The 12,995-nt window shown below is 35.3% G+C and overlaps 1 protein-coding gene across 2 annotated transcripts in view; it reads right to left on the reverse strand.

Annotated features, from left to right (window-relative positions):
• Positions 1 to 12,995, reverse strand: part of LOC129258336 (low-density lipoprotein receptor-related protein 2-like) — a 53,055-nt gene that overhangs the window by 13,738 nt on the left and 26,322 nt on the right. Inside the window, exons 23-32 of one of the 2 annotated variants that reach the window (XM_064097258.1) lie at positions 12,403 to 12,525; positions 11,863 to 11,994; positions 9,780 to 9,899; positions 8,736 to 8,867; positions 7,838 to 7,954; positions 7,068 to 7,190; positions 6,099 to 6,237; positions 5,134 to 5,319; positions 4,045 to 4,274; positions 3,438 to 3,458 (exon numbers count right to left, since the gene is read on the reverse strand). In XM_064097258.1, the coding sequence (XP_063953328.1) occupies positions 3,438 to 3,458; positions 4,045 to 4,274; positions 5,134 to 5,319; positions 6,099 to 6,237; positions 7,068 to 7,190; positions 7,838 to 7,954; positions 8,736 to 8,867; positions 9,780 to 9,899; positions 11,863 to 11,994; positions 12,403 to 12,525 (1,323 nt within the window). The remainder of the gene's footprint in view (positions 1 to 3,437; positions 3,459 to 4,044; positions 4,275 to 5,133; positions 5,320 to 6,098; positions 6,238 to 7,067; positions 7,191 to 7,837; positions 7,955 to 8,735; positions 8,868 to 9,779; positions 9,900 to 11,862; positions 11,995 to 12,402; positions 12,526 to 12,995) is intronic. The other variant, XM_064097264.1, reaches the window with a different exon arrangement.

Here is a 12,995-nt window from a genome sequence, read left to right on the forward strand (position 1 = left end):
ATGTCCAAGTTTCATGAACTAAATCCATAGACTTTTAAAGTTATGATGACAATTCCACAAATACCCCCAACATTACCAAAGTTTGTTGACCCTAAATGACCTTTGACCTTGGTCATGTGACCTAAAATTACAACAGGATGTTCAAGGATACTTGATTGCTCTTATGTCCAAGTTTCATGAACTAGAACCATAAAATTATAAAGTTATGATGACAATTCCTCAAATACCCCCAATATGGCCAAAGTTCGTTGACCCTAAGTGACCTTTGACCTTGGTCATGTAACCTGAAACTCGCACATGATATTTAGGGATACATGGTTGACCGTTGCTCTTATGTCCAAGTTTTATGAACTAGGTCCATATACTTTCTAAGTTATGATGACATTTCAAAAACTTAACCTTGGTTAAGATTTCAATGTTGATGACGCCGCCGTCGCCGCCACCGTCGGAAAAGCGGCGCCTATAGTCTCGCTCTGCTATGCAGGTGAGACAAAAAATGAAGTATGTCAAGGTCGGACATAGGCTTGGAAAAAATAAAATAATAGTTTACACTCTTCCTATCAAAATGGGAATCCCATCCTTTGTAATGAAGCGATTTATGTGCAAGAAGAAAAATATTAAAGAATATGGACTTTCAATTCAACATATAATCTCTCGAAATTGAAAGTTACGAATTGCACATAGGAAGGAGGAAACAGCTTCAATACACATGATTTAGGTGAATAACTGAAAAGAATAATCTGCAACTTATTCATATCAAATTTTTTTCTATATAACCCATATTAAAAAAAGAATGGTACATACTGTCCGTAATGTACTATTATTTCTCATAACATTATAAATTACTTAAAAAAATGATAGAGCAATAAAACAAAAATGCATATTGTATTCATCATATATTTTTAATAAGATCCTTAAACTGAAAACATTTTGTGGATAAAAATCTCTAAAATTCAAGACTTCAAGCACCTGTTGATAATATGCATCATCTTCATTGACAGTGAAGAACTGGTGTATCAGGTAAACCAGTTTAATTGTGCACTGGTCAGCTAAAAGGCAGCAAAGAACATTTTAATAATGTGGAATGTTCAATAAGACAGAAAGAGAGAAAAGCATGTAAACAAGTATATGCAATGTTTTCTGAAGCACCAAGAAAATAAAACTAAATTCAACTTCATACACAGGCACTCTTTTTGCAGATGCGATCTTATCCATACAAAATACTACTAAAGAAGGATATATTATAAGTACCCCATCTATGAATAGCCATAATCAATCACTAATGCAGGTTTCAACCAGATGATAATAATGTGATTTACAGTTACTATGTCCATCTGGACATAGATGCTCAAGGTACTCAAAAAGGATTTCAAGATCAATCAGGGATATTGATAACAGAAGAATTGATAAGATAAATTATCTGTTTGGTTATCCAACCTAGTAACTATCACTGATTTTGATAACCATAGCCCCGCATGATCCTTCGTTCTCCCAACATGGTATATTTGGGCATGGGCAGTACTAGAAAGTTGGAAATACAAACACCTGGATGGATACATTTTTTTTTTCAGAGAAGTGGTATATTACAAAGCTGAACCATGGACACCACAATATAAGCGCAGGGGAGCATTTCATGAAACATAATGGTCATTGACTTTCACTGACTACTGTTATAAGCTACTGCAAATCCTTGCATCTGATTGGCTCAGAGCAAATTAGCCAGTGAAAATCACTGACTGCTTGCTTCATGAAACAGGCTTAAGGGGGATGTTGAATAAGATGCCTTCACTCATGTGTAAACTATGATCTGCTTTCCGGAGAGGGGAATATGATGGGATTTATAGTGGACAGTTTGAATCCAATGTTGAATAAAAGGGGGAAGGGTCCATATTTATTGCACCTCCATCTTTACCACACCAGATAAACAGTTTATTTCATAATATAAACCCTGTATAATATAACAATGTCCCTCTCATATTTACATGTAGTTAGACACACAATGCACATGTGTCTGCATGGACATCAGATGGCGCTATACCATTAAAACTTTTGATACTTTTTTTTTTACACGATGATTAGGAGAAATGTTACTGTGTCAAATTTGGAAAAAAAATGTTTGCTTTGAATTAAGACAAAAGAGATTAAAACAACTGCTTCAATTCTGCTGCGTACGCTCCAAACCAGATACAAGTACATGAATTCGTACAGGACTTCTCTTTATAATATAGTGCCAACTGACTATTTCTGCATGCTATGATTATATGAACAAGGAGGATAATCTGGGAAAAAACAATTGGAAAAAAAAAACTTCTCTGGGAGAAGGGAAGGATGAGGACAGCTCTGCTGTACTTTGACAAAAGGAAGCAAGTTACTAAAGTATCATTTGTTGACTAAAGTATCATTTGTTGTAAATGAGTAATGTGTGCTGGTAATTTACATAGGCATCAATGAAATCTAACAGCATATTTTCTTCAATATCTTTCCATAGAATGATAATTTCTTCCCCAAATTTCGCTTGAACATGCAACATACAAAGGTTGTTTCAGAAACAACAATAACTCAAATTTGACTGATGTGTCACTTGCTTCCTTTTGCGAAAGTTGGGCAGTGCTGTCTGGCGGGGTTACAGCATTGAGTTTGCTAGTATATGGCACATTTAATTCCATATGAAAATGGTAACTGGAAGCTGCATTGACCTCAGATTTGGAGAAAGATGTTCCATATTTTGTAACCCTCATCATACACTGCAGTTGATGCTTCTGGAATGTACATGAACGAAATGATGATCATATCAAAAAGGGATGAAATCACACAAGCAGGCCACTCACATGATTTTGTTATTCATATTATCATTTTTAAACACTTAAGATAAATTCAAGTCATGAGATTAATTAATGGAAAAGACTGACTCAAAGTGCTTAGAAAATGATAATTAGAATGCATCAAAGAAAAAGTGCGTGCTGCTAAGATTTGAGAAGCTCTTTAGCCACAAAAATTGACTGAAGTCTGTTGAGAGGCATATGTACTGACTCACAGAAATGCATGAATCAGACTACACAAAATATCTAGTCAAACATTTTAAATGGCTGTGTATCAGAATATGGGGCATCTGGGAATTTGAAGCAAACCTTTGCACTGAGCCTTTCTTCCTGTAGCTGGCAATTTTGTATCCATTTTTTCCCACAACAGAATTTCCCTTTAAGCCAAATGACTTTCTCTGAATAGAAATACGGCTGTTTTGAAAGGAGGCATTCACCAGCATGGACTCTTTAATCACTGATAGTCATCATAATCAATGTTTTAATGGTGGTGTGGTTGTTAGAAAACAAGAACTCTTTTGGTTAGAAAAAAGTGGTGTGAATACACATAAGAAAAGTAATGTGAGAGTACTAAAATCTGATGGATTATCAAATAATATAAGCAAATATGAAAAATACCATTGGAGTCTTCGATTTGATCTGCATGGGGTAGAAAACAAGAGCATTAAACGAAAATAGTAAAAGGGAATCCTGTGCACACACATCCAGTGAATTAACTACTTCATGTAAAGTATGAGACAGGTCTATACATGCAGATTTGTCTGAAGCATTAGGAACTTCACACACATAACATTAGACAGAGATGCCAACTTTTTGGAATTAGAATTAGGGAGGATTTGCAAATAAAATTATGTGCACGTCTTAAGGGTGGAGTGCTCGAGAGGTACATGCTCTTGGGGCTATCTTTCAGGAGCCTAAAATGGTATCAGGGGGGTTGGCATCTCTGAGGTGATTACAGCTCTCTGGACAAAATTATTATTGGCATTACAAACATATATCCATCGATATATCAATATTGATACATCAATGTACAATGCACTCTTTTGACACCATTAATAGCACTCCAGGTCAAAAAGGCAAGTGCGAACAAAGTTCCACACTTTTTTTCTATTGAGAGTGTGTGTTGTTGCTTACGTGTTGGTATAGCCCCATATAATATTAATTTTGTCATGGAGTACTTTCCCTCTGTCTTAATGTCAGAATTGATTAAATGATTTTTTTTTACCTCCGCTAACAAGAGTCTTCCTGTTCGAGCCATCAAAGAGCATCCCTTGCAGGACGTTCAGCTTGTAGTCCACCCAAAAGACCCGGTCATCATTGCTGAAGTCAATGGTCAGTCCTCGCGGCTGGACAAGTCCCGTTTGGATGACCTTCTCTGAATTCTCTCCATTCATGTAAGCCATTGCTATAAAGGCATTGCCGACAGTATAACTAAGGTCGGCCCAATAGACATACCTGTATATAAATCAAAATGGTGATTAGATGATATTCAAATTAAACTAAGGGATATTAAAATGGTATTTCAAATGCCATTAAAATACATTCAAATGATATCCGAATGTTGTTTAGTTGGTTTTATATTCAAATACTACTCAAATAGTATTCAAGACATGTATATTCAAATTATATTTCACAATATTCAAATAGTATTAAAGTGGTATTGTTTTATTTAAATGGAATTCAAGAAAAATTGAAGAGGTTGTTAAGTGTTCATCAAATAGGTTTTAAATAGTGTTTATATGGGCCATTAATTAATGCATTGCTTGTCACTTGAACTCAGAAGTGGACAAGGATACAGCAGAAGGGAAAAAAAGAAGAATGGCAATTCAATAAAGTATGAATGTCTGACCCTCTTTGCAATATCATGTACATACAAGTATTCTACTCTACTCCTTATTTAAATTTCAACATATAACATTGATTTTATTACTTTTCACATGTCATTTTGTTATGATCATTGATATTGTATATATTTTGTATTTTACCTTGTAAAGAATTTCGTAATTCAGCCTTCGGCTTTGATGAAGTTTTCCTAATAAACCATTTCAATTTAAATAAAAACCTTCCTGAAATGACATGTAGTTCGTTCATATGAAAAGTTGAAATGCTATCAAATTATCATATCTTGAACAGTTATTAAAGTGACAAAAAAAAGGAGAAAATGGGTGCTGGATGTGCAAAACGGGTTGACTATTGTATTGTATTGGAATTGACAAGTAAAAAGGCAAGAAGAGAATTAGGAGGAGGAGGAGGAGTATAATATAGAAAATGAAGGGCACTCATCAGCAACATCAGTGTCACGAATACAACTTACCCTCTCCTTGGATTAACGGCAATAGCTGTTGGTTTCTCTACATTGTCCTTGGTAAGTGTTATCTCATGCAATCCATCCAGATCAGCAACAGCAATCTTAGGGTAAGGATCAGCTACGATCTGGGTCGACTGACGTTTAGATCTTGACGGCCTTGCATCTATCCCCTGATCAGTGAAATAGATGTTCCTTCAATGAAAGAGCAAAATAAAGATGAAAGGTTACTTACTTATAGAGCACAAAAACAGACATGTATTCAGCATGCAATTTTACCGATGATTGCATATGTACAGAAGTAGTGTTGGGACAGTGATTTTCCATTAACCAGTAACTCAGAATGGAAAATCTGTTTCGGTTATTAAATTTTCAAGTGAAGAAAATTAAATGAATTTATTTTTGCAAAATGGAATCCATGTTTTTACTGTGTACATTTTCTATGACAAAACAGGATTGCATTGTATATAAAGTTTGAACTGGAATTACAGGTTTCAGAAACACTTCAACGCTTCATAATATTTTGCAGCTTTCTTCTAACTCATTTCGTTGTTATGCAATCATTTCATTTTTTACATAAATACATGATGCTGAGCTGCTTTTGGGAGATAGTAAGTATTCACTTGGCTGTGTAGGTATTCCATCTTTATAACTGACCCCAGTCATATCCATTTTATATCACTGTCCAAATACCACAATGTGGCTGCAGTCAAGTATTTGAGGCATTTATAAACAGGGGTTTTGAAAAGTGTTTCCTTGTAACATTGATATTATACTGCGATATCGATGATTATGAGTCGGGCTAGAGTCTCTCTGAACACTCTTTACCCAAGCTGTGTTGACTAAAAATTGAAATATTACATATGTTCATTCTGGAAATTGTACTTTGAAGTACTATCTAATGAATATATATTACAAGATCAAGATAATTAAGAAGTAAAATGTCAAAAACCCAATAAATCTTTTGATCTTACCTTCCAATCCAATCTATGGACATATCTACAGGCAGGTATAAATTATCAACAGCCAGGTTCTCAGGAGCTATTCGACTGTCATATTGCAATGAATGTCTCTTGATAGAGCGAGTTTCACTGTCTACAAAGTATAAATTATCTGCAAAAAAAATCCAAACAAATGAAATACATTTTATAGTTAACATTTGTCAAAGGTTGAAAAAAATAAACAAAACCAATTAAAAATATATATACAGTATAGATCTATCTGCCTCTAATAGATTTGTAGGAGAAAATATAATACTCGAATACAATTCACAAAATATATGGCCTACACAAATATATACACCTAGATTCAACGAAGGGTGAATTTGATCTTTTTAATAGCATATACAAATATTAGCTTTAATTATTATTGTGGAGAATCAATGAATTCAAAATAAAGTATAGGTTTTTAATAGCATATACCAATATCAACCTTAAATGTCATTGCGGAGAATTAATGAATTCAAAATAATAGTGTATGTTTAGAATTTTTTATTTGCCTCCATAACAAAAAAATTGTATAATTACTACCCGTGAGTTGATAAAGTTTTCTTAGTCAATCTAATGAACTATTGCACATGTAATAATCAAGAAAAACTTACTTCGCCCTAGGAGTAACCTCAGAACGCTAGTGCCCCAATAGTTATACATATACCTATTTTCCAAGTTGTATCATATGAAAAGAATTATCCTAACCTACTGAATTTCGTAGTAGTAGACATGTAAGTAGTTTGGCACCCTCTACATTTGTATCAGGAGAATGCCTCCTACCCATACAGATATGGGAGAAAATGGGGTCAGAAAACGTTGAAGCGAATCAAAAAGTTAATCTTGAAGTTGGCTCCCCTTCTGCTGAATATTTTGCCCAAAAATCGCCTAAAGTAGGAATTATGTAAATATATAAAATGTTGATTTGTATTTCAATATGACTGTGATTATCATTACTTGTTTCAAACATATAGTCTAGGCCTTCAATTCTGCTTTGGTGGTCCACAACCAACTGTCGAGTCCCATTGACAACTCGGGTAATACTCTGTCCATCAGCTATTATCAAATATGGTGCTTCTCCTGGAAATGTTGGAGTAAAAAAGTACATATTAAAAGTCGAGTAAGAAGTTCAACCCAAGAGAAGAGCCATGAAATAATATTACACTGTGTGTTAAATCAATTAAATTACACAAAAGTTACTGGCCGAAATGTTTTTGCATCAAAATGTGAAAATGGCTGATGAGCTGAAGCAGGTCTTGGAATAGCTGATGACGGCTCATTTTGTTTTAGAAAAATATTTAAACCATTGGGAAGTTTGGGGTGAATCATTATAAAAGTTGGTTGATTCCTTGCCCTCTATAAAACTAAATGCTGTTAATTGCATACCTACAGTGTATTTTTGTTATGGCTTATACAATAGGATTGCATCAAGTATGGCCTTAATCAGTGTTTATGTGATTTTCCTCAACTGTTGAGGAATGCAAAATGATAATAGGCCTCACACATTTCAATATCAGAAAAAATCCATAAAATAGGAAGATAGGAAAATAGGAAGTGGGAATAGATGATCTTGATATTAAAATAAAAGACATTTTACTAGTAAAAAAATATAACGTGCTATTCGCTGCTCATTTGCAGGTTCAAAATATTCAAAATAGAGTGAAAGTAGAATTTGGATCAATTTTGGCTTCTGACCATTTCTTAAGATTACGATATCAGATTCTTACCATTTGCAATACAACTATTGTTCTGTCCTGAATACCCTTCGGAGCAGGAGCAATTGTAACTACCTTTAGAGTTGGAGCATGATTGAATGCAGTTAAAATCGGTGCACTCATTCACATCTAATCAAAAACAGAACAAAACAAAGAAGAATATAAAAAGGTGTGTTGAAAGAACCTTCCAATAAATTACAAGTCAGTTTCGGGGAAGCACTTCATGAAAAGGACGTTATTACCAAAGTCTGTTTCATCCTTTAATACCACAAAAGCAGTCAGTCACCTGCACTTCTCAAAAGAAACTTGTCGGGTGACAAACATTAATTAATTCCTTGCTAAAGGAAATATAAGTTAATTTGCTATGCACTGTAATGAAAGGAGAAGTCCATCCCAACATGAATATTATTTAAATAAACAATATACAGTTATATGCAAATGAGAAAGTCGATGATGTCACACACTCACCGATTCTTTTGCATTTTACTGTTTGAATTATAAGATATTTCAATTTTTGCACACTTGACAATAAGGAACTTCTCACTTAATCACGATAGCTTTTAACAACGGGACTTCTGCATGTTGAGGGAGGAATCAAACTTTATTTACACTGAGGAAACTTAGAATAAATGGTTAGTGAAAGACTGTAATAGAATCTTGTTCGCTGCATGATCCTACAACACAGATGTCTGCGAAAAATCCTACACTTGTAAGAGCTACTAGTATTCTAATTGGGTACTGGTCTTTTTTTATCTGAAGGACCAGAGTGGCCAAGGGGGGAATTCCCCAACTCGCTAGGCTCCGAGTTCCAGCCCGGCCGGGATCCCAACATTACAATTACCAGATATATTTGAAGGATCTGACAGTTAGTTGGAAGACAAATGTTGATGAAATCAATAGGTGTACTTACCCACACAATTCCGCCCATCGGCTGCTAACGTGTAGCCATGTTTACACTGGCACAAGACGGCACTGTTTAAATTGATAGTGGTACATATATGCTCACACCCACCATTGTTTTCATCACAGGAAGCATCTTTATCTGTGACAACAAGAATCACAAGAGAAATAATTAAACCTTTTCTAGCCAGAATATAAATTTTAAAGTGTTTCATGTTGAAGTTCTTTATAATTGGTATTACTTTAGTACAAAATATTTACAAACCAATACTTGTAAATGTCAACAATAAAATCAAAGCCTGTTGCTCAGCATTTGATCCAAGCGGTGACACAAGGGACCCCCCCCCCCCTTTATTCTTTTAGAATCACCCATTGAACATGCATATTAATACAGCTTAATCTATTAAAGAAGATTGTCATATGTGCCCCCCCCCCCTACTTAAAATTTGTTCTTTGTGCCCCAATTTTGAAATACTAGATCTGCCACTAGTGTGGCTCAAGCACAAAAATAGCTGGTATAGACATACATGTACAGCATTGAAAAATGATATTCAAGGCTACTTCAGTGAAAAGTAAAATCAAAATAAATTTGTCAATTGTCACATTTAATGATGCTGCCGACTTTTCACAGCTGAAATTGATTGGATTAATGACACTATATTATAACAATGGACCTCATTACATCTTCAAGGATACAGAGACATTTTATTTCTTCTACTTCAATTGGCCTATGAAAATTGCACTAAATCTCCACTATATGGACAATCTAGGATCTGTAAGGGCTCACAATCCTTTCTAATATAAATTGTAATTGGTTACTACAAAGTCAATAAAATGTTGATGTAACAATGATCTTGATTGGTAATTGCAACCTTTTTGTTCCAAAGCCCTGAGACGCATTTCATCAACATATTTATCTAGATTTTAGCAAGCTGTCAGATAAAACAGAAAATTCAATGTAATCAATGTTAGCATATAATCTTAGTTTGAATTATTTCAGTTTATCAAATGTAGGGGTCTTAATGTATTTTTTCCAAATTCAAATAAAACTTACCACAGCCCAATTCATCATAGTTATCCAGGCAGTCATTGTTATCATCACACACAGCAGTGAATGGAACACACTCACCACTAGGACATCTGAAAGTGTCACCTGTACAAACACCGGGTGTGCCTAGAATATCAAATGGGAAAGTGAAGAAATAAGATCAACCCTGCACTTGGACCTATGTATAGAAATGTGAATGTTTATTCATTAGGCCATGCTTGACTCTGGCTGACCAATTCATATCACTTTTCAGGTTCTGTGTAATATAGATGAATGAACACAAACAATGGTATGAACACGTCATTGAGAACTTAACAGTCAATCAATTAACTAATAAACAGAAATTATGTATATATTTATAAATATATATAGTATCATTAACCAACAAACCAGTAAATCAAATGATCAATTCAATAATCTATGAATCGAAATACTGATGAATCAAGCAATCCAGAAATCAATCCAATCATAAAATAATCTTGGTCCATTTATCAAATAAGTACATGTACAATTTGCCAATCAATTTTATAAATAGAATTCATTCCATAAATCATCTAATACAATGACCAGAATAATGATATACATATATATGTACCTGTATGAGAAAGAATTTTTTTTCTATTCTATTAAGCATTACATACATATAAGATTAGTTTTATTATCATTATAAATTAATTCAATTTTATATTGGACTATTCATCAATTTGCTGATCAATCAATGTATTATTAATCAATAATCAATCAACTAATCTAACCATAAACCAGGTCAATAATATAATAATAACAATAATAGGATGTTTTTATATAGCCCTTTTCCCATAACGAATCAAAGCGCTTTACAGCATATTATTACCCCGGTCATTGGAATCATTTCAATCACGCACGAAAAGTGCACAATTTCCATTCCCTGGGGAGCATTCCTTGCATTCATCGCAGCCTCATAATGGCGCTGGCCAGTAGCGGACCGTGACCCGGAGGAGACAAAGCATTGGAGGGGCACTGTATTGTTTGTGAACAATGCTGTGCCCCCCCCCCCCAATGCTTTGTCTCCTCCGGGTCACGGTCCGCCACTGGCGCTGGCATATATTCAAACATACAAAAACTTTTGCATCCTACCAGGAACCCATTTAGCACCTGAGTCGAGTGTGGCAAAGTGTGGATTAACACCTTGCCAAAGGACGCTAGACCGTGGTGGGATTCGAACACGCGACCCTCTGTTACAAGGCTAACCCAGAGAGCTCCAGCCCGCGTAGCGGGCTGGAGCCCAGACGCTCAGTGTGCAAACGGGCATTAAGGTGAGAGTACCGTGAAGTTTGGTCAAAATAATTTTGATAATACATAATTAAAACAGAAATTAAGCACTTACCACGATTGTATGGATGATAGTCTAACGAGTGGCAGTTTCCTGACATCGAGGCACAGACTGGAACCTCAAAAAACGATCAGTTCTGTCGCGGTAGCTCTCCTCTTTCAGAATTCAACACAAAATGGCCGATCGAGACCGAGGCTAGTATAGCACTAGCGCATATAGACTTTGTCAAATTCGCGCATGCGCCCTACACCCTTTCGAACGGCCATTTTGCTATGAATTTTGAAAGAAGGAGAGCCACCGCGACAGAACTGATCGTTTTTTGAGGTTCCAGTCTGTGCCTCGATGTCAGGAAACTGCCACTCGTTAGACTATCATCCATACAATCGTGGTAAGTGCTTAATTTCTGTTTTAATTATGTATTATCAAAATTATTTTGACCAAACTTCACGGTACTCTCACCTTAATGCCCGTTTGCACACTGAGCGTCTGGGCTCCAGCCCGCTACGCGGGCTGGAGCTCTCTGGGTTATTACAAGGCGAGAGTCAGAACCACTACACCATGGCTCTTCCACAATCAATCAATCAACAATCCATCCATCCATCCATGAATCAATCAATCAATCAATAAATAAATAAATAAATAAATCAACCGATCATTCAATCAAGCAAACAGTGTGGCAACTGGACCATTAATCAATCAACATGTTATCAATCCATCTATTAAATATAATTGATATATCAATCAATTAATCCATCCATCTAGAAACAAGAATCTTACATCGTTCTTCATCACTTGTGTCCGACTCTCCACAATCGTTGTGTCCATTGCATACTTGAGCTCTCCATATACACAGATCAGACGAACGGCACCTGAATCGTATACCTTCACTTGTAACACAATTGCTGGATTCTATTCATGAAGGAAATCATAGTTTTTTGTTATTATCTGGCATCTTTATATTGATGTGTAAATGCTGAGGAGAAAGCAAAAAAAATCTATTACTTTGAAAGCTGCAACGAAGAGACAAATTTTCTTCCTTCGAGAATCATTATCACCAGGGCTAGTATTCAATTCAGAGCACTGATTGCCTAAGTAAATTACTTCATCAAGGGACAATTGAGTAACAAAGATATATTTACTTTAGCAACACACTGAGTAAAACAGTTTAATATTTGGCTTAGGTATTGAATTGTACACTGGCCCAAAGCAATTTTGCCATCATGTCCATTACATGAATTTTAAGTTCTCTCTTCTTAATGAAAAATAGAGAAATCAGTCATTTTTTTTGTATATAAGCTCAAAGAAATGTTTACTCACGGCATGCCTCTCTGGTTTCGTCGCTTCCGTCCCCACATTCATTCGTTCCATCGCAGACATACTGCACCGGGATGCAACGATTGTTGGTACATCGGAACTCACCTTCCTCGCATCCTGTAGATGCTGCAGATGTATCATGAAGAGAAAAACAAATTATAACTGAAATGATTACAAGTATAATCACATCACAATACTGCGATAAATATAACATGGAGCATGAACTCACAAAGTCAGTGGCTATCTCTTTTACCTTGTATCACTTCATCAGAACGGGCAATTACAAAAATAGAAGAATTCCGTGCAAAACAATTGAATATGAATCAGTGTTAATTCTCAGTTTCAGCAAATCCTAAAAGACTTTTCCAAGGCCCATCCGGTTTTCATACACCTGATGAAAGTAAACCTATGATGTAACAAACTGGAGCACTTCACAAGTATACACTGAAATATCATATATTGAACTATTACATTTTAATGTTCTTGATATGCTAATGAAGGAACAGAAGGGGTTTTTTAAGCTCAATTCCATTCCAAACCTGGCAAACTTTCTCTCTCATGCAAGGATGGGGAGACTAACAAAAGCTAAGTAGAGA

This window comes from Lytechinus pictus, chromosome 1 (assembly GCF_037042905.1).
Source record: "Lytechinus pictus isolate F3 Inbred chromosome 1, Lp3.0, whole genome shotgun sequence".
NCBI classification, from domain to species: domain Eukaryota; kingdom Metazoa; phylum Echinodermata; class Echinoidea; order Temnopleuroida; family Toxopneustidae; genus Lytechinus; species Lytechinus pictus.